This window comes from Hyla sarda, chromosome 11 (assembly GCF_029499605.1).
Source record: "Hyla sarda isolate aHylSar1 chromosome 11, aHylSar1.hap1, whole genome shotgun sequence".
Lineage (NCBI taxonomy): Eukaryota > Metazoa > Chordata > Amphibia > Anura > Hylidae > Hyla > Hyla sarda.
In genome coordinates this window covers 104,322,297-104,348,408 of record NC_079199.1, presented here as the reverse complement: position 1 = coordinate 104,348,408, position 26,112 = coordinate 104,322,297, and the positions used below count along the sequence as shown (strand labels likewise).

The 26,112-nt window shown below is 48.8% G+C and overlaps 2 protein-coding genes across 2 annotated transcripts; both read left to right on the top strand.

The window, feature by feature from the left end:
• The first annotated feature begins 291 nt into the window (after positions 1-291).
• Positions 292-12,995, top strand: LOC130295113 (LIX1-like protein). The gene is given in 9 exon segments (XM_056545439.1): positions 292-319; positions 322-392; positions 394-429; positions 431-533; positions 5,361-5,524; positions 5,702-5,842; positions 9,404-9,499; positions 10,377-10,454; positions 10,532-12,995. Coding segments are annotated over 9 exon segments (960 nt in total). The 3' UTR covers positions 10,775-12,995.
• A 1,978-nt stretch (positions 12,996-14,973) lies between these two features.
• LOC130295221 (RNA-binding protein 8A) lies at positions 14,974-24,860 on the top strand. Its single transcript, XM_056545738.1, has 6 exons — positions 14,974-15,131; positions 15,209-15,268; positions 21,689-21,766; positions 22,169-22,305; positions 22,507-22,643; positions 24,518-24,860. The coding sequence occupies exons 1-6, from the start codon at positions 15,065-15,067 to the stop codon at positions 24,561-24,563; spliced, it is 525 nt and encodes a 174-aa protein (XP_056401713.1). The 5' UTR covers positions 14,974-15,064; the 3' UTR covers positions 24,564-24,860.
• Positions 24,861-26,112: the final 1,252 nt, after the last annotated feature.

The window sequence follows — 26,112 nt, the reverse complement described above, 5'->3', positions numbered from 1 at the left end:
TGCCTCTGATTGGCTCTGGCTGCTAATAGCCGATTGTAAATACTGTCTCCGTCCCCGTTACTTTATGAAGAGGCCACACCCATCTGGTCTATGTTGGGATGTGATTGGTGGAATGCGCCAGCCGCTCCTCTTGGCTCTGTGAGTGGCATCTTGAATTCCTCAGTCCCGTTATTCGGCCGCAGAGCACCTCCCACTCGGGATAATGCTGACGCTGATTGGTTGGCTGACCTCCTCCCCCGCCCACTGCTCTGTGAGTGACAGCACGATCTGCTCAGTCCCCGTTATCCGGTCATGGAGTCGGTCCGTCCGCAGCGGTTGCAGCGGGGGTCGGGCCCGGGGTGTCGGCGGGGACCCTGCGCTCTTTGCGGCCCGGAGTGACCGGCAGCTCGTTCCCCCGGCGCTCAGGCCTCGGCTCCTCCACCCCCGCTCGGGCCTGGGGATCCCGGGGAGTGCGGGCAGCCCGGCGGTGCTGCGGGAGGCGGTGGAGGCCGTGGTGCGGAGCTTCGCTAAACACACCCAGGGCTACGGGAGAGGTGAGCGGGGCTGAGGCTGCACGGGCCCCGGGGAGAGGAGGTGTGTACTCCGGGGGGAGAGAGGAGGGTGTACTCCGGGGAGAGAGAGAGGAGGGTGTACTCGGGGAGAGAGGAGGGTGTACTCCGGGGGAGAGAGGAGGGGTGTACTCCGGGGGGAGAGAGGAGGGTGTCCTCCGGGGAGAGAGAGAGAGGAGGGTGTCCTCCGGGGAGAGAGAGAGAGGAGGGTGTACTCCGGGGAGAGAGAGAGAGGAGGGTGTACTCCGGGGAGAGAGAGAGAGAGGAGGGTGTACTCCGGGGGGAGAGAAGAGGGTGTACTCGGGGAGAGAGAGAGGAGGGTGTACTCCGGGGAGAGAGAGAGAGGAGGGTGTACTCCGGGGAGAGAGAAGAGGGTGTACTCCGGGGAGAGAGAGGAGGGTGTCCTCGGGGAGAGAGAGAGAAGAGGGTGTACTCCGGGGAGAGAGAGGAGGGTGTACTCCGGGGAGAGAGAAGAGGGTGTACTCCGGGGAGAGAGAGAGAGAGGGTGTCCTCCGGGGAGAGAGAGAGAAGAGGGTGTACTCCGGGGAGAGAGAGAGCGAGAGAGAGAAGAGGGTGTACTCCGGGGCGAGAGAGAGAGAGAGAGGGTGTACTCCGGGGGAGAGAGAGAGAAGAGGGTGTACTCCGGGGAGAGAGAGAGAAGAGGGTGTACTCCGGGGAGAGAGAGAGAGGAGGGTGTACTCCGGGGAGAGAGAGAGAGAGAAGAGGGTGTACTCCGGGGAGAGAGAGAGAGGAGGGTGTACTCCGGGGAGAGAGAGAGAAGAGGGTGTACTCCCGGGGAGAGAGAGAGAAGAGGGTGTACTCCGGGGAGAGAGAGAGAAGAGGGTGTACTCCGGGGAGAGAGAAGAGGGTGTACTCCGGGGAGGGAGAGAGAAGAGGGTGTACTCCGGGGAGAGAGAGAGAAGAGGGTGTACTCCGGGGAGAGAGAGAGAAGAGGGTGTACTCCGGGGAGAGAGAGAGAAGAGGGTGTACTCCGGGGAGAGAGAGAGAAGAGGGTGTACTCCGGGGAGAGAGAGAGAAGAGGGTGTACTCCGGGGAGAGAGAGAGAAGAGGGTGTACTCCGGGGAGAGAGAGAGAAGAGGGTGTACTCCGGGGAGAGAGAGAGAAGAGGGTGTACTCCGGGGAGAGAGAGAGAAGAGGGTGTACTCCGGGGAGAGAGAGAGAAGAGGGTGTACTCCGGGGAGAGAGAGAGAAGAGGGTGTACTCCGGGGAGAGAGAGAGAAGAGGGTGTACTCCGGGGAGAGAGAGAGAAGAGGGTGTACTCCGGGGGAGAGAGAGAGAAGAGGGTGTACTCCGGGGAGAGAGAGAGAAGAGGGTGTACTCCGGGGAGAGAGAGAGAAGAGGGTGTACTCCGGGGAGAGAGAGAGAAGAGGGTGTACTCCGGGGAGAGAGAGAGAGGAGGGTGTACTCCGGGGAGAGAGAGAGAGGAGGGTGTACTCCGGGGAGAGAGAGAGAAGAGGGTGTACTCCGGGGAGAGAGAGAGGAGGGTGTACTCCGGGGAGAGAGAGGAGGGTGTACTCCGGGGAGAGAGGAGGGTGTACTCCGGGGAGAGAGAGAGGAGGGGTGTACTCCGGGGAGAGAGGAGAAGGGTGTACTCCGGGGAGAGAGAGAGGAGGGTTGTACTCCGGGGAGAGAGAGAGGAGGGTGTACTCCGGGGAGAGAGAGAGAAGAGGGTGTACTCCGGGGAGAGAGAGAGAGGAGGGTGTACTCCGGGGGGAGAGGAGGGTGTACTCCGGGGAGAGAGAGAGGAGGGTGTACTCCGGGGAGAGAGAGAAGAGGGTGTACTCCGGGGAGAGAGAGAAGAGGGTGTACTCCGGGGGGAGAGAGAGGAGGGTGTGTACTCCGAGGGGAGAGAGAGGAGGGTGTACTCCGGGGGGAGAGGAGGGTGTACTCCGGGGAGAGAGAGAGGAGGGTGTACTCCGGGGGGAGAGGAGGGTGTACTCCGGGGGGAGAGAGAAGAGGGTGTACTCCGGGGGGAGAGAGAGAAGAGGGTGTACTCCGGGGGGAGAGAGAGGAGGGTGTACTCCGAGGGGAGAGAGAGGAGGGTGTACTCCGGGGGGAGAGGAGGGTGTACTCCGGGGAGAGAGAGAGGAGGGTGTACTCCGGGGAGAGAGAGGAGGGTGTACTCCGGGGGGAGAGAGAAGAGGGTGTACTCGGGGAGAGAGAGAAGAGGGTGTACTCCGGGGGGAGAGAGAGGAGGGTGTACTCCGAGGGGAGAGAGAGGAGGGTGTACTCCGGGGGGAGAGAGAGGAGGGTGTACTCCGGGGAGAGAGAGAGAGAGGAGGGTGTACTCCGGGGAGAGAGAGAGAAGAGGGTGTACTCCGGGGAGAGAGAGAGAAGAGGGTGTACTCCGGGGAGAGAGAGAGAAGAGGGTGTACTCCGGGGAGAGAGAGAGAGAAGAGGGTGTACTCCGGGGAGAGAGAAGAGGGTGTACTCCGGGGAGAGAGAGAGAGAAGAGGTGTGTACTCCGGGGAGAGAGAAGAGGGTGTACTCCGGGGAGAGAGAAGAGGGTGTACTCCGGGGAGAGAGAAGAGGGTGTACTCCGGGGAGAGAGAAGAGGGTGTACTCCGGGGAGAGAGAAGAGGGTGTACACCGGGGAGAGAGAAGAGGGTGTACTCCGGGGAGAGAGAAGAGGGGTGTACTCCGGGGAGAGAGAAGAGGGTGTACTCCGGGGAGAGAGAAGAGGGTGTACTCCGGGGAGAGAGAAGAGGGTGTACTCCGGGGAGAGAGAGAGAGAAGAGGGTGTACTCCGGGGAGAGAGAGAGAGAAGAGGGTGTACTCCGGGAGAGAGAGAGAGAAGAGGGTGTACTCCGGGGAGAGAGAGAGAGAAGAGGGTGTACTCCGGGGAAGAGAGAGAGAAGAGGGTGTACTCCGGGAGAGAGAGAGAGAAGAGGGTGTACTCCGGGGAGAGAGGAGGGTGGTACTCCGGGGAGAGAGAGAGGAGGGTGTACTCCGGGGAGAGAGAGAGAAGAGGGTGTACTCCGGGGAGAGAGAGAGAGGAGGGTGTACTCCGGGGGAGAGGAGGGTGTACTCCGGGGAGAGAGAGAAGAGGGTGTACTCCGGGGAGAGAGAGAGAGGAGGGTGTACTCCGGGAGAGAGAGAGAGGAGGGTGTACTCCGGGGAGAGAGAGAAGAGGGTGTACTCCGGGGAGAGAGAGAAGAGGGTGTACTCCGGGGGGGAGAGAGAGGAGGGTGTACTCCGGGGGGAGAGAGAGGAGGGTGTACTCCGGGGGGAGAGAGAGGAGGGTGTACTCCGGGGAGAGAGAGAGAAGAGGGTGTACTCCGGGGAGAGAGAGAGAAGAGGGTGTACTCCGGGGAGAGTGAGAGAAGAGGGTGTACTCCGGGGAGAGAGAGAGAAGAGGGTGTACTCCGGGGGAGAGAGAGAGAAGAGGGTGTACTCCGGGGAGAGAGAGAGAGGAGGGTGTACTCCGGGGGGAGAGGAGGGTGTACTCCGGGGAGAGAGAGAAGAGGGTGTACTCCGGGGAGAGAGAGAGGAGGGTGTACTCCGGGGAGAGAGAGAGAGGAGGGTGTACTCCGGGGAGAGAGAGAGAAGAGGGTGTACTCCGGGGAGAGAGAGAGAGGAGGGTGTACTCCGGGGGGAGAGGAGGGTGTACTCCGGGGAGAGAGAGAAGAGGGTGTACTCCGGGGAGAGAGAGAGAGGAGGGTGTACTCCGGGGGAGAGGAGGGTGTACTCCGGGGAGAGAGAGAAGAGGGTGTACTCCGGGGAGAGAGAGAGAGGAGGTGTACTCCGGGGGGAGAGAGAAGAGGGTGTACTCCGGGGAGAGAGAGAAGAGGGTGTACTCCGGGGGGAGAGAGAGGAGGTGTACTCCGGGGGGGAGAGAGAGGAGGGTGTACTCCGGGGGGGGAGAGAGAGGAGGGTGTACTCCGGGGGGAGAGAGAGAGGAGGGTTGTACTCCGGGGGGAGAGAGAGAGAGAGAGGAGGGTGTACTCCGGGGGGAGAGAGAGAGAGAGAGGAGGGTGTACTCCGGGGGGAGAGAGAGAGAGAGAGGAGGGTGTACTCCGGGGGGAGAGAGAGAGAGAGAGGAGGGTGTACTCCGGGGGGAGAGAGAGAGAGAGAGAGAGAGGAGGGTGTACTCCGGGGGGAGAGAGAGAGAGAGAGAGAGAGAGAGGAGGGTGTACTCCGGGGGGAGAGAGAGAGAGAGAGGAGGGTGTACTCCGGGGGGAGAGAGAGAGAGAGAGGAGGGTGTACTCCGGGGGGAGAGAGAGAGAGAGAGAGGAGGGTGTACTCCGGGGGGAGAGAGAGAGAGAGAGAGGAGGGTGTACTCCGGGGGGAGAGAGAGAGAGAGAGAGGAGGGTGTACTCCGGGGGGAGAGAGAGAGAGAGAGAGGAGGGTGTACTCCGGGGGGAGAGAGAGAGGAGGGTGTACTCCGGGGGGAGAGAGAGAGGAGGGTGTACTCCGGGGGGGAGAGAGAGAGGAGGGTGTACTCCGGGGGGGGAGAGAGAGAGAGAGAGGAGGGTGTACTCCGGGGGGAGAGAGAGAGAGAGAGAGGAGGGTGTACCCCGGGGGGAGAGAGGGGAGGGTGTACCCCGGGGGGAGAGGAGTTTTGGGGGGGATGCAGTCGGGTTCGGACCTCAGTTTGGGGTTAGTCAGGACGGTCGTGTCCCTTTAAGGCTCTGCACATCTGGCCGCTCCTATCCTGATCCGCTCCCCAGCTGTGTCCAGGAATCTAATGAGCCGAGCGGGATGACATCGTCCTGACACAGCTGTATAGAAACACAACATTGGCGCTGGGCGCGGCCCCGTCTCATCCCGTTTCCCTTCTCTCGCCGGCAGTGAACGTGGTGGAGGCGCTGCAGGAGTTCTGGCAGATGAAGCAGACGCGGGGGGCGGAGCTGAAGAACGGCGCGCTGGTGGTGTACGAGATGGTGCCGTCCAATAGTCCGCCATACGTCTGCTACGTCACCCTCCCCGGGGGCAGCTGCTTCGGGAGCTTCCAGGTAACAGCCATAGATCAGGGGGCCTCCAGCTGTTGCAAGTCTACAACTCCCAGCATGCGGCTGTCCGGGCATGCTGGGAATTGTAGTTTTGCAACAGCTGTAGGCATTCTGGTTGGGAAACGCTGCCCCCATCTGGACGTTGAGTGTCATTGCTTCCGTTTTTTTCCTCTGTTCTAGTTCTGTCCGACTAAAGCGGAGGCCAGGAGGAGCGCGGCCAAGATCGCCCTGATGAACTCCGTCTTTAACGAGCACCCGTCCCGCCGGATCACCGACGAGTTCATCGAGAAGAGCGTCTGCGAGGCCCTGGCCACGTTCAACGTAAGACCACGGCCTCTCCTCGTCGGGTCGTTACAGTGTATCAGTGACGTTCTTGCTCCTGCGCTGATGGTTTGTTACAGTGTGCCAGCAGGATTGCCTGGGCTGGATACACTGTAACAAACCTCCAGCTGTGAAGTATTAGGCCTGTATGGAGTCTTCAGGCTGTGGAATGTAAATAACAGGTAAATCCGGCTTGGTTGCCCATGGAATGTAAATAACAGGTAAATCCGGCTTGGTTGCCCATAGCGACCAGAGATTAACCAAATGAAAGCTGACCTCTGGTTGCTATGGACAACAGACAGCTTTAAAGGGGTGTTCGTGTAAAAAAAAATAAAAAATTATTTTCATATCAACTGGCTCCAGAAAGTTAAACAGATTTGTAAATTATTTCTATTAAAAAAAATGTGAATCTTTCCAGTACTAATTAGCTGCTGAAGTTGAATAGGTCTTTTCTGTCTGACCACAGTGCTCTCTGCTGACACCTCTGTCCAGGTCAGGAACTGTCCAGAGCAGCATATGTTTGCTATGGGGATTTTCTCCTGCTTTGGACAGTTCCTAAAATGGACAGAGGTGTCAGCAGAGAGCACTGTGGTCAGACAGAAAGGAAATTCAAAAAGAAAAGAACTTCCTGAGTAGTATACAGCAGCTGAGAAGTACTGGAAGGATTAAGATTTTTAAATAGAAGTAATTCACAAATCTGTTATAACTTTCTGGAACCAGTTGATTGAGAGAGAGAGAGAGAGAGAGAAAAAAAAGTTTTCCAGCGGAGTACCCCTTTAACCCCGGTTTTTCCGTTTTTGAATTTTCGTTTTTTCCTCCTTACCTTTAAAAAAATCCTAACTCTTTCAATTTTGCACCTAAAAATCCATATGATGCTTATTTTTTGCGCCACCAATTCTACTTTGTAATTAAATCAGTCATTTTACCCAAAAATCTACGGTGAACCGGAAAAAAAAAATCATTGTGAGACAAAAGAGGGGGAAAAAAGCCATTTTGGGGGCTTCTGTTTCTACGCAGTAAATTTTTCGGTAAAAATGACACCTTCTGTTTATTCTGTAGGTCCATACGGTTAAAATGATCCCCTACTTATATAGGTTGGATTTTGTCGCACTTCTGGAAAAATCATAACTACATGCAGGAAAATGTATACGTTTAAAATTGTCATCTTCTGACCCCTATAACTTTTTTATTTTTCCGCGTACGGGCCGGTATCAGGGCTCAATTTTTTTTGCGCCATGATCTGAAGTTTTTAGCTGTACCATTTTTGTATTGATCGGACTTTTTGATTGCTTTTTATTCATTTTTTCCTTATATAAAAATTGACCAAAAATACAATATTTTGGACTTTGGAATTTATAATTCGGACATTTCTGCACATGGCGATACCACATATGTTTATTTTTATTTACACTTTTTTTTTTTTTTTTTTTAAATGGGAAAAGGGGGTGATTCAAACTTTTATTAGGGAAGGGGTTAAATGATCTTTACCTTTAATTTTTTCACTTATTTTTTTTTTTTTTTTTTTTGCAATGTTATAGCCCCCCCATAGGAGACTATAACACTGCACACACTGATCTTTTACATTGATCATTGTTATCCCATAGGAGGCTATAACACTGCACACACTGATCTTTTACATTGATCATTGTTATCCCATAGGAGGCTATAACACTGCACACACTGATCTCTTACACAGATCATTGTTATCCCATAGCAGACTATAAAACTGCACACACTGATCTCTTATACTGATCATTGTTATCCCATAGGGGACTATAACACTGCAAACACTGATCTTTTACATTGATCAATGGTTTCTCATAGGAAACCATTGATCAATTATTCTGCTGCTTGACTGTTCATGCCTGGATCTCAGGCACTGAGCAGTCACTCGGCGATCGGACACCAGGAGGCAAGGTAAGGGACCCTCCTGCTGTGTCACAGCTGTTCGGGCATGCCACGATTTTGCCACGGCGATCCTGAACAGCCCCCTGAGCTAACCGGCAAGGATTTACTTTCACTTTAGATGCGGCATTCAACTTTGAACGCCGCGTCTAAAGGGTTAATAGCGAGCGGCAACGCGATCAGTGCTGCGCGCTATTAGCCACGGGTCCCTGCCGTTGTTAGAGGCTGGGTCCGACCCGCTATGACGTACAGGTATGCCCTTGTTCCTTAACAGGTTAAACTCCTCCAGCCTCAGCAGCCTGCACTAATGGAGCGCCGATAACACTGATCAGTGCTCTTCTTTGGCATAGCATTGTTCAGTGTATAAAATTGAAAGATCCCATGTAATAGTCTCCTATGGAGACTGGAAAGTAGTGAATAAAGAGTTACTAAATGTGAATTAACCCCTTCCCTAATCACCCACCCATCCCCCTTATCCCATTTTTATTAATTAAAATGTCAACTAAAATAAACAAACATTTGTAGTCCAAACTATTAAAATAGAACTTAATTACATTTTACAGTTAAATGGCTTATTCGTAAAAAAAATGCAGTCTAGAATTGCGTATGTTTGGTCACTTTCTATACCAGAAAAAAAATGTATACAAAGCCATCAAAATTCCATCACAACAAAACACGGTACCAAAATGAACTACAGTAGGCAAAAAAGGAAAATAAAAGACCCTAATGGATTAAAAAAATGTAAATGAATAAATAGTAATAATAAAAAATAATCACAAAAAACCCATAAACATATAGCATCGTACAAACTATTAAAATATCATGTAAATTAAACTGTACTTTAAAAAGGTATAGGGGTCAGAAAATGGCAATTTTATTTATTTTATAAGTAGTAAAACATGATGAGAAACTCTACAAAAAGGGTATTTGTTGGAACCGTTCCGTGTTGGAATGTAACGTGCGGTGAACAGCAGCGGGATTTTTGCCAGCAGAATTCCGCCTCAAATGAAAACCCAATACACTTCTATAAGATTCCGCACTCCTGTAGACACTTTGGAATTTCCGCTTGTGGAAGTGTTTTGGGCTTTCAGCCTGTCCGGGCATTCTAGAAGTTGTAGTTTTACAACAGCTGGAGGCACCCTGGTTGGGAAACACTCTTAAATACTGCAGTCAGGAGCGAAAGGGGTTAATGGAGTTGTCCTGAGGCTAAATTTGATTGTAATATACCCTGTTGTAAACCATGGCGCCCCCGATGGTTGAGAATATCCGCTCCCCCGGCATCTCCCGTCTGCTCCTCTCCCTCCTGTACAGACTTTTCTTTGTTCCCTCCGTGTGAAAATCGCCCCCGATTCGGCTATAAATGAGTCCCCCGTGCTGGTGCTTATTCGTCACAGATGCAGCCGTCCCCCGGGGCCACGTATCACGCGCCTCTTTATTGGTTTACGAAAAAAAGAACTTGTGTCCCGATTAAATTTTATCCTCATTAGGCTGATACTGCCCCCCTGAGGCCACTGAGAGGAATCATCCCTGCACCCCCCTCCCCAAATCCCTCGTCTCTATTTTTGTGTTTCCTCCAATTAAAAGCAGATGATGTAACAATCCGCAGATGAGCCGGACGACTCTGACCGCTCCGATATATATGTTCTACTTTTACAGGGAAATCGCGAGGAAGCCGATAACCCAAACACCGGGATCGGAGCCTTCCGCTTCATGCTGGAGTCAAACAAGGGCAAATCCATGCTGGAATTCCAGGTATAAATATGGACTACAACATATATAGAAGGTCCAGGTGATAATACCGCCCTATATATAAGAATATAACTTCTATAATACTGCTCCTATATTCAAGAATATAACTACTATAATACTGCCTCCTATATACAAGAATATAACTACTATAATACTGCTCCCTATATACAAGAATATAACTACTATAATACTGCTCCTATATACAAGAATATAACTACTATAATACTACTCCTATATACAAGAATATAACTACTATAATACTGCTCCTATATACAAGAATATAACTACTATAATACTGCTCCTATATACAAGAATATAACTACTATAATACTGCTCCTATATACAAGAATATAACTACTATAATACTGCTCCTATGTACAAGAATATAACTACTATAATACTGCTCCTATATACAAGAATATAACTACTATAATACTGTTCCTATATACAAGAATATAACTACTATAATACTGCCTCCTATATACAGGAATATAACTACTATAATACTGCTCCCTATATACAAGAATATAACTACTATAATACTGCCCCTATATACAAGAATATAACTACTAGAATACTGCCCCTATATACAAGAATATAACTACTAGAATACTGCTCCTATATACAAGAATATAACTACTATAATACTGCTCCTATATACAAGAATATAACTACTATAATACTGCTCCTATATACAAGAATATAACTACTATAATACTGCTCCTGTATACAAGACTATATTTACTATAATACTGCCTCCTATATACAAGAATATAACTACTATAATACTGCTCCTATATACAAGAATATAACTACTATAATACTGCCCCCTATATACAAGAATATAACTACTATAATACTGCCCCCTCTGGTCTTCCAGGAGCTGATGACGGTCTTCCAGCTCTTGCACTGGAACGGTAGCCTGAAGGCGATGAGGGAACGTCAGTGCTCCCGCCAGGTACGTCCCGTCCTCTCGTCTATCACCCTCTCTCTCCTTTCGCGATGTTTCTGATCAGACATTCATGTTCTGTACAGGAGGTGTTGGCTCACTACTCCCATCGGGCGCTGGATGATGATATGAGGAACCAGATGGCCATGGATTGGGTGAACCGAGAACAGGACAGTCCTGGAATCCTCACCAGAGAGCTAGCGGCCACAGAGAGACAACTGGACGAGGCTCGGCTCGCTGGGAAGGAGCTTCGCTACCACAAGGAGAAGAAGGATATCCTGATGCTGGCTGCCGGGCAGTTGGGGAACATCCACGCCTCCAACTGCTAGGCCGGGGCGCTGCTGGCTCTGCCCCCTGGGACTGGCAATGCTTTGAAGGAGAGAGCGGGCATCTAATTGAACTTACAGTGTACAATGCTCTGGACACCACCTGGTGCACCTGCCGCAGAATCCAGGGTCAGGTGGTGAATGAAAACCTGATACCAGAACTGAACCCCTAGAAATGGAAGCAACCCCAACTCCTTAAGGGCTCAGGGGTGAAATGGAAGCAAACCCAACTCCCTAAGGGCTCGGGGGTGAAATGGAAGCAAACCCAACTCTCTAAGGGCTCGGGGGTGAAATGGAAGCAAACCCAACTCCCTAAGGGCTCGGGGGTGAAATGGAAGCAAACCCAACTCTCTAAGGGCTCGGGGGTGAAATGGAAGCAAACCCAACTCCCTAAGGGCTCGGGGGTGAAATGGAAGCAAACCCAACTCTCTAAGGGCTCGGGGGTGAAATCAATGCAAACCCAACTCCCTAAGGGCTCGAGGGTGAAATGAATGGAAACCCAACTCCTTAAGGGCTCGGGGGTGAAATGGAAGCAAACCCAACTCCCTAAGGGCTCGGGGGTGAAATGGAAGCAAACCCAACTCCCTAAGGGCTCGGGGGTGAAAGAGATTGAATCAATTACCAATAATACTGAGCATATGTAGCCACTTCACTCCCATCAGTCAGCAGTTGCGTGAAGGGTCATGTGACTGATTTAGTTGGGTACGTTCTGGTGACAGGTTCCTCAGTCCACACGGGGGCGCTGTACACTGTAACTTCGTCCTCATATGGTATTACGGAGCTGCGGAATAAGAGACTGGCATTAACATTACAAACCGCGCCGCCCATTACACAGATTGTACCGTGAGCGATAACTCTTAATACCGTAGATATAACGTAATGCGGCGCGGTCGGAACGCGCGTCTCCTCCCACCACTGTGCCGCCTTTGCACATGTTCTTTGTACTGGTGCCCGGTCTACACCCCGGCGCCCTGTGTGTCTTGTATCCGTCTTTTATATATATATTCTATATTTTTAATAGCTGCGTTGCGCTGCAGTCTGAGGCTCCGCCCCGCGGTCTGTACCGATGGTCACTGCCGGATGTTTTTTTTTTTTTTTTTTTTATTACTAGCAAAAGTTTTCTATAATTTTTATTTCCGTAGTTTTTATAACTAGAGAGTGAATACAGGATGGGGCGTTTTTATGGGGCGGGATTGGGGGGGGGACGTTAAATAGCAGCACAGGAAGTAGATGGCGGTACATGGGGAAAGTCAGCCGAAGGCGGCCGCCGCTGTATAATAAAGACTGGTCGGACTAGTGTACGAGAGAGTCCAGACTGCCATAAATATGACCGTTTCATGTTCACGTACCGCAAGCACAAATACGGTAAGACGGGGGATGGAAACAGACGACACTAGAATGTAATCTAATCTAAAAAAAAAAAAATGGCCGACTCCATTGTGGACCTCTGCACTGTCATGATGTAGCTCCACTCTGTTTTATACTAAATAAATAAATAAATAGCGCCGCTCTTGTCTTCAGGTAGTGTGCGGTATTGCAGCTCTGTTCCATTGATGGGAATTGAGCCAAGTTGTAATATCTCGCACGACCTGAAAACAAGAGTGGCGCCATTTTAAAAAAAAAAAATGGATAATCTCTAGAATAGTGTTCGTCCAGCTGTTGCAAAACTACAATTCCCAACATGTTGTAAAACCCTCAGAAACTGCAGCAGCATGGAAGACATTATCAAGCAGTGTAAGCTGGGAAACATATCAAACTTACTAGAACAGTGTTTCCCCAACCAAAGGGCCTCCAGCTGTTGCAAAACTACAACTCCCAGCATGCCCGGACAGCCTTCGGCTGTCCGGGCATGCTGGGAGTTGTAGTTTTGCAACAGCTGGAGGCATCCTGGTTGGGAAACACTGTCTTAGAACACAGAAAAAAGGGGGCATTCATGGCCCTAGGGGGAGCTGCAGGCGTGTCTTACCATAATTCTGCCACGTTTTTTTTTTTTTTTAAATACATTGAAATAAAGCAATATCTCCGCCCACCGCGCGTCATGTGACGTGTGAGCGAACACTTCAGTATTATGATGTATAAAGGACGTTTTTTTATATCTTATCACTACTTTTATTACTACCTAACAAGGTCTCCACGACTGGTACCGGACCAATATCCTGTGTTTTATATCAGTATCCGCCGCTGTTTGTATGGCAGTATACGCAAAAATAAAAAAAAATATTTCTACAAAAAAAAAAAACGTTTATTTATTAAGGGCCACCCGCCATCTCCTATACAGGGCCCCGCACCCACCTTTTTAAAGGGGTACTCTACCGTAAATCATCTTATCCCCTTTCCAAAGGGGACCTGATGCTGGGGACCCCCACGATCTACGGGCCTTCAGTCGCCCCCTTTGTGGTCACCAGATGTAACTGCACTGTAATCACTCATACAGTCGCTGGATGTAATTGCACTGTAATCACATACACGGTTACCAGATGTAACTGCACTGCAACCTTTTACATGGTCACATTAAGAAACTGCACTGTAATCACTCATACAGTCGCCAGATGTAACTGCACTGTAATCTCTTACACGGTCACTGGATGTAACTGCACTGTAATCTTTCATATGGTCACCGGATGTAAATGCACTGTCATCACAAACACGGTTGTCGGATGTAACTTCACTGTAATCACTTACACGGTCGCCAGATGTAACTGCACTGTAATCACTCATGGTCACCGTATGTAACTTCACTGTAATCACTCATACAGTCACCAGATGTAACTGCACTGTACTCCTTCACTGGATGCAACTGCACTGTAATCACTCATACGGTCTCCAGCTGTAACTGCACTGTAACCTCTTACATGGTCACTGTAAGCAACTGCACTGTAATCATTCATATGGTCACCGGATGTAATTGCCCTGTAATCTCTTACATGGTCACCTTATTCAAATGCACTGTAATCATTCATATGGTCTCCAGCTGTAACTGCACTGTAACCTCTTACATGGTCACTGTAAGCAACTGCACTGTAATTATTCATATGGTCACTGGATGTAATTACCCTGTAATCTCTTACACGGTCACTGGATGTAACTGCACTGTAATCTTTCATATGGTCACCGGATGTAAATGCACTGTCATCACAAACACGGTTGTCGGATGTAACTTCACTGTAATCACTTACACGGTCGCCAGATGTAACTGCACTGTAATCACTCATGGTCACCGTATGTAACTTCACTGTAATCACTCATACAGTCACCAGATGTAACTGCACTGTACTCCTTCACTGGATGCAACTGCACTGTAATCACTCATACGGTCTCCAGCTGTAACTGCACTGTAACCTCTTACATGGTCACTGTAAGCAACTGCACTGTAATCATTCATATGGTCACCGGATGTAATTGCCCTGTAATCTCTTACATGGTCACCTTATTCAAATGCACTGTAATCATTCATATGGTCTCCAGCTGTAACTGCACTGTAACCTCTTACATGGTCACTGTAAGCAACTGCACTGTAATTATTCATATGGTCACTGGATGTAATTACCCTGTAATCTCTTACATGGTCACCTTATTCAACTGCACTGTAATCACTCATACGGTCACCGGATGGAACTGCTCTGTAATCACTTAGATGTTTGTCGGATGTGACTGCACTGTAATCACTTACATGGCCGCCGGATTCTGTTTAATTCTAAGCCGGTTACTGTATGTGGTTAGAGGCAAAACAAAAAATAATTGGTGCAGCATACTACGTGCGCCCTTAAATGTGTTACTCTTTGCATTCTCTAAATATTGGGAGGTATCAGAGGTAAATCCCTCAGGTCTACAAACTGTACGACCTCAAGATGCTGCGAAACTACAACTCCCAGCGTGCCCGGACAGCCAACAGCATGCTGGGAGTTGTAGTTTTGCAGCATCTGGAGGTGGCACAGTTTGGAGACCACTGCTGTATATAATGTCCGAAATGACGTCACTAAGGTAATGACGTATAATCACAGACCCGCCCTCTGAATGACGTCACTGAATACAATATAATGGCTACCAGGCCTTATCATAAGAAAGTGACCACCATCCCCCGCACAGGCCCCGGTGTGTCATCTGTTATCTATCCGCTATATAGGCTGCCGCTCTGTGACCTTCCCAATATGGCGTCTTCCTACCATCTGAACGTCACTTCCGCCCCCGTTGGAGCGTTACGTCACCCGCGTGCGCCGGAAGTTTGCTGTTTTCTGGCCTCCGTCGCTCAGTTTCCCCACTCTCGGCGCCGCACAGACCCCGCACTCAGCAGCCATGGCCGATGTCCTGGATCTACACGAGGCCGGAGGCGAAGACTTCGCCATGGACGAGGATGGTGACGGTGAGGGGGGCAGTCATGTGACCGGAGCGGGGGCTGCCCGGTGTGAGTGACGCTGATCTCTTGTCTTTCTTCCCTAGAGAGCATCCACAAGCTGAAGGAGAAGGCGAAGAAGAGGAAGGGCAGAGGCTTCGGGGCAGGTGAGGTGGACTACAACTCCCAGCAAGTTCACTGTAGGCATCATAGACCAGTGTTACCCCAACCTGTATAACTACAACTCCCAGCAAGTTCACTGTAGGCATCATAGACCACTGTTCCCCCAACCTGTATAACTACAACTCCCAGCAAGTTCACTGTAGGCATCATAGACCAGTGTTCCCCCAACCTGTATAACTACAACTCCCAGCAAGTTCACTGTAGGCATCATAGACCAGTGTTACCCCAACCTGTAACTACAACTCCCAGCAAGTTCACTGTAGGCATCATAGACCAGTGTTACCCCAACCTGTATAACTACAACTCCCAGCAAGTTCACTGTAGGCATCATAGACCACTGTTCCCCAACCTGTATAACTACAACTCCCAGCAAGTTCACTGTAGGCATCATAGACCAGTGTTACCCCAACCTGTAACTACAACTCCCAGCAAGTTCACTGTAGGCATCATAGACCAGTGCTCCCCAACCTGTATAACTACAACTCCCAGCAAGTTCACTGTAGGCATCATAGACCAGTGCTCCCCAACCTGTATAACTACAACTCCCATAATGGGGGAGATTTATCAAAACCTGTGGAGGCAGAGTCGCCCATAGCAACCAATCAGATCGCTTCTCTCATTCTTGGCAACTGGGAAACTTAGTCTCTCCACAGGTTTTGATATATCTTCCCCACTGATGCAGTTCACTGCGCCCCCTACAGGTGTTATATAGATATAGCCCTAGGTTGTTACACAACTACAACTCCCATCATGCTTCTGTTCACTAGCACCCCCTATGGTTATCCCATAGATATAGCAGTGTCCTCAGCCTCATACTTCTGTTCACTAGCGCCCCCTATGGTTATCCCATAGATATAGCAGTGTCCTCAGCCTCATACTTCTGTTCACTAGCGCCCCCTATGGTTATCCCATAGATATAGCAGTGTCCTCAGCCTCATACTTCTGTTCACTAGCGCCCCCTATGGTTATCCCATAGATATAGCAGTGTCCCCAGCCTCATACTTCTGTTCACTAGCGCCCCCTATGGTTATCCCAAAGATATAGCAGTGTCCCCAGCCTCATACTTCTGTTCACTAGTGCCCCCTATGGTTATCCCATAGATATAGCAGTGTCCTCAGCCTCATACTTCTGTTCACTAGCGCCCCCTATGGTTATCCCATAGATATAGCAGTGTCCTCAGCCTCATACTTCTGTTCACTAGCGCCCCCTATGGTTATCCCATAGATATAGCAGTGTCCCCAGCCTCATACTTCTGTTCACTAGCGCCCCCTATGGTTATCCCAAAGATATAGCAGTGTCCCCAGCCTCATACTTCTGTTCACTAGTGCCCCCTATGGTTATCCCATAGATATAGCAGTGTCCTCAGCCTCATACTTCTGTTCACTAGCGCCCCCTATGGTTATCCCAAAGATATAGCAGTGTCCTCAGCCTCATACTTCTGTTCACTAGCGCCCACTATGGTTATCCCAAAGATATAGCAGTGTCCTCAGCCTCATACTTCTGTTCACTAGCGCCCCCTATGGTTATCCCATAGATATAGCAGTGTCCTCAGCCTCATACTTCTGTTCACTAGCGCCCCCTATGGTTATCCCATAGATATAGCAGTGTCCTCAGCCTCATACTTCTGTTCACTAGCGCCCCCTATGGTTATCCCATAGATATAGCAGTGTCCCCAGCCTCATACTTCTGTTCACTAGCGCCCCCTATGGTTATCCCATAGATATAGCAGTGTCCTCAGCCTCATACTTCTGTTCACTAGCGCCCCCTATGGTTATCCCAAAGATATAGCAGTGTCCCCAGCCTCATACTTCTGTTCACTAGCGCCCCCTATGGTTATCCCATAGATATAGCAGTGTCCTCAGCCTCATACTTCTGTTCACTAGCGCCCCCTATGGTTATCCCATAGATATAGCAGTGTCCCACAGCCTTTCTAGCTGTTACAAGACTACAACTCCCATCATGCTTCTGTTCACTAGCGTCCCCTATGGTTTTTATGGTTCAGTGTTAATTACCCCAAGATCCTACAGCTGGTGCACAACTACCACTCCCAGCATGCCGCTGTTATAGATAAGTTGTTTCCTAACTGTAGACCCCCAGCTGTTGCAAAACTACAACTCCCAGCATACCCGGACAGCCAATGGCTGTCTGGGTGTGCTGGGAGTTGTGGTTTTTCTATATCATATGTGATGATATCAGCCGCTCCTCTTATAACGCTCCAGTACTGATATAACCTCTATATATTACATCATATGTGATATCAGCCGCTCCTCTTATAATGCTCCAGTACTGATATAATCTCTATATATTACATCATATGTGATATCAGCCGCTCCTCTTATAACGCTCCAGTACTGATATAATCTCTATATATTACATCATATGTGATGATATCAGCCGCTCCTCTTATAACGCTCCAGTACTGATATAATCTCTATATATTACATCATATGTGATGATATCAGCCGCTCCTCTTATAACGCTCCAGTACTGATATAATCTCTATATATTACATCATATGTGATGATATCAGCCGCTCCTCTTATAACGCTCCAGTTCTGATATAATCTCTATATATTACATCATATGTGATGATATCAGCCGCTCCTCTTATAACGCTCCAGTACTGATATAACCTCTATATATTACATCAAATGTGATATCAGCCGCTCCTCTTATAACGCTCCAGTACTGATATCACATATGATGTAATATATAGAGGTTATATCAGTACTGGAGCATTATAAGAGGAGTGGCTGATATCACATATGATGTAATATATAGAGATTATATCAGTACTGGAGCGTTATAAGAGGAGCGGCTGATATCACATATGATGTAATATATAGAGGTTATATCAGCCGCTCCTCTTATAACGCTCCAGTACTGATATCACATTTGATGTAATATATAGAGGTTATATCAGTACTGGAGCGTTATAAGAGGAGCGGCTGATATAACCTCTATATATTACATCATATGTGATATCAGCCGCTCCTCTTATAACGCTCCAGTACTGATATAATCTCTATATATTACATCATATGTGATATCAGCCACTCCTCTTATAATGCTCCAGTACTGATATAATCTCTATATATTACATCATATGTGATATCAGCCGCTCCTCTTATAACGCTCCAGTACTGATATCACATATGATGTAATATATAGAGGTTATATCAGTACTGGAGCGTTATAAGAGGAGCGGCTGATATCACATATGATGTAATATATAGAGATTATATCAGTACTGGAGCATTATAAGAGGAGTGGCTGATATCACATATGATGTAATATATAGAGATTATATCAGTACTGGAGCGTTATAAGAGGAGCGGCTGATATCACATATGATGTAATATATAGAGGTTATATCAGCCGCTCCTCTTATAACGCTCCAGTACTGATATAACCTCTATATATTACATCATATGTGATATCAGCCGCTCCTCTTATAACGCTCCAGTACTGATATAATCTCTATATATTACATCATATGTGATGATATCAGCCGCTCCTCTTATAACGCTCCAGTTCTGATATAATCTCTATATATTACATCAAATGTGATATCAGCCGCTCCTCTTATAACGCTCCAGTACTGATATCACATATGATGTAATATATAGAGGTTATATCAGTACTGGAGCATTATAAGAGGAGTGGCTGATATCACATATGATGTAATATATAGAGATTATATCAGTACTGGAGCGTTATAAGAGGAGCGGCTGATATCACATATGATGTAATATATAGAGGTTATATCAGCCGCTCCTCTTATAACGCTCCAGTACTGATATCACATTTGATGTAATATATAGAGGTTATATCAGTACTGGAGCGTTATAAGAGGAGCGGCTGATATAACCTCTATATATTACATCATATGTGATATCAGCCGCTCCTCTTATAACGCTCCAGTACTGATATAATCTCTATATATTACATCATATGTGATATCAGCCACTCCTCTTATAATGCTCCAGTACTGATATAATCTCTATATATTACATCATATGTGATATCAGCCGCTCCTCTTATAACGCTCCAGTACTGATATCACATATGATGTAATATATAGAGGTTATATCAGTACTGGAGCGTTATAAGAGGAGCGGCTGATATCACATATGATGTAATATATAGAGATTATATCAGTACTGGAGCATTATAAGAGGAGTGGCTGATATCACATATGATGTAATATATAGAGATTATATCAGTACTGGAGCGTTATAAGAGGAGCGGCTGATATCACATATGATGTAATATATAGAGGTTATATCAGCCGCTCCTCTTATAACGCTCCAGTACTGATATAACCTCTATATATTACATCATATGTGATATCAGCCGCTCCTCTTATAACGCTCCAGTACTGATATAACCTCTATATATTACATCATATGTGATATCAGCCGCTCCTCTTATAATGCTCCAGTACTGATATAATCTCTATATATTACATCATATGAGATGATATCAGCTGCTCCTCTTATAACGCTCCAGTACTGATATAATCTCTATATATTACATCATATGTGACTGATATCAGCCGCTCCTCTTATAACGCTCCAGTACTGATATAACCTCTATATATTACATCATATGTGATATCAGCCGCTCCTCTTATAATGCTCCAGTACTGATATAATCTCTATATATTACATCATATGAGATGATATCAGCTGCTCCTCTTATAACGCTCCAGTACTGATATAATCTCTATATATTACATCATATGTGACTGATATCAGCCGCTCCTCTTATAACGCTCCAGTACTGATATAACCTCTATATATTACATCATATGTGATGATATCAGCCGCTCCTCTTATAACGCTCCAGTACTGATATAATCTCTATATATTACATCATATGTGACTGATATCAGCCGCTCCTCTTATAACGCTCCAGTACTGATATCATCCCATATGATGTAATATATAGAGATTATATCAGCCGCTCCTCTTATAACGCTCCAGTACTGATATCATCCCATATGATGTAATATATAGAGGTTATATCAGTACTGAAGCGTTATAAGAGGAGCGGCTGATATCACATATGATGTAATATATAGAGGTTATATCAGTACTGGAGCGTTATAAGAGGAGCGGCTGATATCATCACATATGATGTAATATATAGAGGTTATATCAGTACTGGAGCGTTATAAGAGGATGATATCAGTCACATATGATGTAATATATAGAGGTTATATCAGTACTGGAGCGTTATAAGAGGAGCGGCTGATATCATCACATATGATGTAATATATAGAGGTTATATCAGTCCTGGAGTGTTATAAGAGGAGCGGCTGATATCATCACATATGTAATATATAGAGGTTATATCAGTACTGGAGCGTTATAAGAGGAGCGGCTGATATCATCACATATGTAATATATAGAGGTTATATCAGTACTGGAGCGTTATAAGAGGAGCGGCTGATATCATCCCATATGATGTAATATATAGAGGTTATATCAGTACTGAAGCGTTATAAGAGGAGCGGCTGATATCACATATGATGTAATATATAGAGATTATATCAGTACTGGAGCGTTATAAGAGGAGCGGCTGATATCATCACATATGATGTAATATATAGAGATTATATCAGTACTGGAGCGTTATAAGAGGAGCGGCTGATATCATCACATATGATGTAATATATAGAGGTTATATCAGTACTGGAGCATTATAAGAGGAGCGGCTGATATCATCACATATGATGTAATATATAGAGGTTATATCAGTACTGGAGCGTTATAAGAGGAGCGGCTGATATCATCACATATGATGTAATATATAGAGGTTATATCAGTACTGGAGCGTTATAAGAGGAGCGGCTGATATCATCACATATGATGTAATATATAGAGGTTATATCAGTACTGGAGCGTTATAAGAGGAGCGGATGATATCATCACATATGATGTAATATATAGAGGATATATCAGTACTGGAGCGTTATAAGAGGAGCGGCTGATATCACATATGATGTAATATATAGAGGTTATATCAGTACTGGAGAGTTATAAGAGGAGCGGCTGATATCATCACATATGATGTAATATATAGAGATTATATCAGTACTGGAGCGTTATAAGAGGAGAGGCTGATATCACATATGATGTAATATATAGAGATTATATCAGCCGCTCCTCTTATAGGTTACATAGTTACATAGTTAGTACGGTCGAAAAAAGACATATGTCCATCAAGTTCAACCAGGGAATTAAGGGGTAGGGGTGTGGCGCGATATTGGGGAAGGGATGAGATTTTATATTTCTTCATAAGCATTAATCTTATCGGCCCTTTAAGGCACTACTGTTTTATTGCTGATACTGATCTTTATAGGGTCTTGTTATAATTTCCCCCTGTCTTCTGTACAGAGGAGGGCTCCCGGGCCCGGATCAGAGAGGACTATGACAGTGTGGAGCAGGACGGGGATGAGCCCGGACCTCAGAGATGTAAGTAATTTCCCTTCTCACTTGTAATGTATTAAAGGGGCAGCGTCCACCACATGTGGGTACCCCAAATCCCCTCATTGGGTAATGCCCCTGCGGTCCTTGGGGTTGGTCTTAGTCTTCCAAAACATGGATCCTATAAGTATGGGGACCATACACTATGCTGGACCTGCTGGGCTGGGAACCCTCTACTACAATAATAATGTGCAGCTTAAAGGGGTTAACAAGGATAAGAAAACGTAGCATGTAGTGCTGCAGTACCAGAGACAACCTGTGGACAGGAGTGGTGCTGTTTTTCCTTCTCCTGGATAACCCTTTAAGATGTTTGATGCGGAGTCTTCAGTGCTGATAGTAATGGCGGCTGTGGCGGTGATCTCCATGATACATGTTCTTCCTCCCCCTCAGCGGTCGAGGGCTGGATCCTGTTTGTCACCGGAGTCCACGAGGAGGCCACGGAGGAGGACATCCACGATAAATTTGGGGAATTCGGGGAGATCAAGAACGTCCACTTGAACCTGGACCGGAGGACGGGGTACCTGAAGGTAAGAGGAGTGTCTGGGGCAGTGTCTACCCACCAAGGGGGACTTCACAGCTGTTACAAAACTACAACTCCCAGTATGCCCGGACAGCCTTTGGCTGTCTGGGCATGCTGGGAGTTGTAGTTTTGCAACAGCGGGTGGCACCCTGGTTGGCCGTTGCATTGTCTTACAGTGGTGACCGGGCTCCGGCTTCTCCCCCTGTAGGGTTACGCGCTGGTGGAGTACGAGACTTACAAAGAAGCCCTGGCCGCTATGGACGGACTGAACGGACAGGACATGATGGGGCAGCCGATTAATGTGGACTGGGGCTTCGTCCGGGGACCCCCAAAAGGAAAGAGACGGTAAGGAGCCCACACTGGGTTATGTCTGATACTTATCATAGGGCTTGTGAGGTGGGTCACTTTATGAGGGATGTTTAGACCCATGGATCCTACTGCTTCTGTCCTTACACTCCACTCACCTTGAACTCCAATTACATGCCTCACACTACGCTCCCGTCCCCTACGTCCTTACACGCCTCACGCTACGCTCCCGTCCCCTACGTCCTTACACGCCTCACGCAATGCTCCCATCCCCTACGCCCTTACACGCCTCACGCAATGCTCCCATCCCCTACGTCCTTACACGCCTCACACTACGCTCCCATCCCCTATGCCCTTACACGCCTCACACTACACTCCCATCCCTTATGTACTTACACTGCACTCCCGTCCACTACATCCTTACACAACTCACACTACGGCTTTACACTGCGCTCCCATCCCCCTATGTCTTTACACGCCTCACACTACACTCCCATCCCCTACGGGTGGTCAGGCTGGGCGGCGTTGCTGGGGATGGGGCGGTCAGGTTGGGCGGAGTTGTTCTGGGATGGGGCAGTCAGGCTGGGCGGCGTTGTTCTGGGATGGGGCGGTCAGGTTGGGCGGCGCTGCTTTGGGATGGGGCGGTCAGGCTGGGCGGCGTTGTTCTGGGATGGGGCGGTCAGGTTGGGCGTCGTTGCTTTGGGATGGGGCGGTCAGGTTGGGCGTCGTTGCTTTGGGATGTGGCGGTCAGGCTGGGCAGCGTTGTTCTGGGATGGGGTGGTCAGGTTGGGCGGTGTTGCTTTGGGATGGGGCGGTCAGCCTGGGCAGCGTTGTTCTGGGATGGGGCGGTCAGGCTGGGCGGCGTTGCTGGGGATGGGGCGGTCAGGTTGGGCGGAGTTGTTCTGGGATGGGGCAGTCAGGCTGGGCGGCGTTGTTCTGGGATGGGGTGGTCAGGTTGGGCGGCGTTGCTTTGGGATGGGGCGGTCAGCCTGGGCAGCGTTGTTCTGGGATGGGGCGGTCAGGCTGGGCGGCGTTGTTCTGGGATGGGGCGGTCAGGTTGGGCGGCGTTGCTTTGGGATGGGGCGGTCAGCCTGGGTGGCGTTGTTCTGGGATGGGGCGGTCAGCCTGGGCGGCGTTGCTCTGGGATGGGGCAGTCAGCCTGGGCGGCGTTGCTTTGGGATGGGGCGGTCAGGTTGGGCGGCGTTGCTTTGGGATGGGGCGGTCAGGTTGGGCGGAGTTGTTCTGGGATGGGGCAGTCAGACTGGGCGGCGTTGTTCTGGGATGGGGCGGTCAGGTTGGGCGGCGTTGCTTTGGGATGGGGCGGTCAGGTTGGGTGGCGTTGTTCTGGGATGGGGCGGTCAGGTTGGGCAGCGTTGCTTTGGGATGGGGCGGTCAGGTTGGGCGGCGTTGCTTTGGGATGGGGCGGTCAGGCTGGGCGGCGTTGCTCTGGGATGAGGCGGTCAGGTTGGGCGGCGTTGCTCTGGGATGGGGCGGTCAGGTTGGGCGGCGTTGTTCTGGGATGGGGCGGTCAGGTTGGGCGGCGTTGTTCTGGGATGGGGCGGTCAGGTTGGGCGGCGTTGTTCTGGGATGGGGGCGGTCAGGCTGGGCGGCGTTGTTCTGGGATGGGGCGGTCAGGTTGGGCGGCGTTGCTTTGGGATGGGGCGGTCAGGCTGGGCGGCGTTGTTCTGGGATGGGGCGGTCAGGTTGGGCGGCGTTGTTCTGGGATGGGGCGGTCAGGTTGGGCGGCGTTGTTCTGGGATGGGGCGGTCAGGTTGGGCGGCGTTGCTTTGGGATGGGGCGGTCAGGCTGGGTGGCGTTGCTGGGGCGGTCAGGTTGCGCGGGGCGGTCAGGTTGGGCGGCGTTGCTGGGGATGTGATCATGTGGTGATTTCTTGTATTCTGGTTGTTTTTCAGAAGTGGTCGCAGGAGGAGCCGGAGCCCGGACAGGAGGAGGCGCTAGATCTCTCCCCGATCCCCGGCTGATGGTTTTTGTTTTTTTCCCGCTCTTTTATTGTATAATTTCTTAGTTAATTTTGCAGTTTTAAACATTGAGGTGATTTTTGTTTTGCGCTCCTCGTTTCCTGGGTCATGTGGTCCATGTGGACCTGATGGGTAGATACCACAGAGGCCAGAGCGGCAGTCAGGACTCTCCTTGTAAGGTGGTCGGCCTGCGGGGGCGCCGTGTGACCATGAAGACTCCTTACTTATTCTCCTTATTATGATGTACATTGTCTTCTGAATAAAGTCTTTTAAGTTACATTGTATTTGTGTGATTTGCAATGATCCCTTTTAATCCGATGGTTACCAACCAGGGTGCCTCCAGCTGTTACAAAACTGCAACCCCCAGCATGCACGGACAGCCAACGGCTGTCCGGGCATGCTGGGAGTTGTAGTTTTGCAACATCATTGCAGCCGGTCTTGGTGAATTAGTAAGTATCTGTACCTCTAGATGGCGCCATCACTGAGCATCCTGTATAGACCAGGGTTTCCCAACCAGGGTGCCTCCAGCTGTTGTGAAACTGACTCCCAGCACGCCCGGATACCCCCCCCCCCCTTTTCACCTTTGTCCTTATGTCTCTGCCTCTTTCCTTGAATATGGAATAAAGAAGAATCCATCGGCCTGTGGTGAGGGCCCTGCACTTCTTCTCTACGTTGGATGCGTCTATTGCGGTGGAGACTCGGGGGCCGTGTACGTCACCAGCAGGGCCGGGTTCTTCCTCATATGCAGTTATGTAATGTTCATATAAAGAGACATGGAGGCTCTAATGGGGAGATTTATCAAAACCCGTCCAGAGGAAAAGTTTGAGTTGCCCATAGCAACCAATCAGATCGCTGCTTTCATTTTTAACAAGGCCTCTGCAAAATGAAAGAAGCGTTCTGATTGGTTGCTATGGGCAACTCGGCAACTTTTCCTTTGGACGGTTTTGATAAATCTCCCCCAAGACCCTGTTGAGTACTTTGAGCCTGGATACAGGGGAGTGTAATGAAGGTATGGGAGAGTGTAATGAAGGGATATGGGAGTGATAAGAGACATGGGGTGTAATGTGCAGACAGGAGAGTGTAATGAAGGGATGGGAAAGTGAAGAGACATGGGGTGTAATGTGTAGACAGGGGAGTGTAATGTGTAGACAGGAGAGTGTAATGACCGGCCGGGGGGAAGGGATAACAGATATGGGGTCTATTGTGTAGACGGGAAGCGTGTAATGAGGAGACTGGAGGTATAATGAAGAGACTGGGTGTAATGAAGAGACTGGGTGTTAGTAATGGGGAGACAGAGTGTAATAAAGGGACTGGAGGTCTAACCAAGACGGAGGGGGTGTAGTGAAGAGGGTGGAGGGTGTGTAATGGAGTGACGGGAGAGTGTAATGAAGAGACGGGGTAATAACAGACAGGAGAATGTAAGGAAGGGACTGGAGGTATAATGTAGAGACTGGGTGTAATGGGGTGACTGGAGGTATAATGTAGAGACTGGGTGTAATGGGGTGACTGGAGGTATAATGTAGAGACTG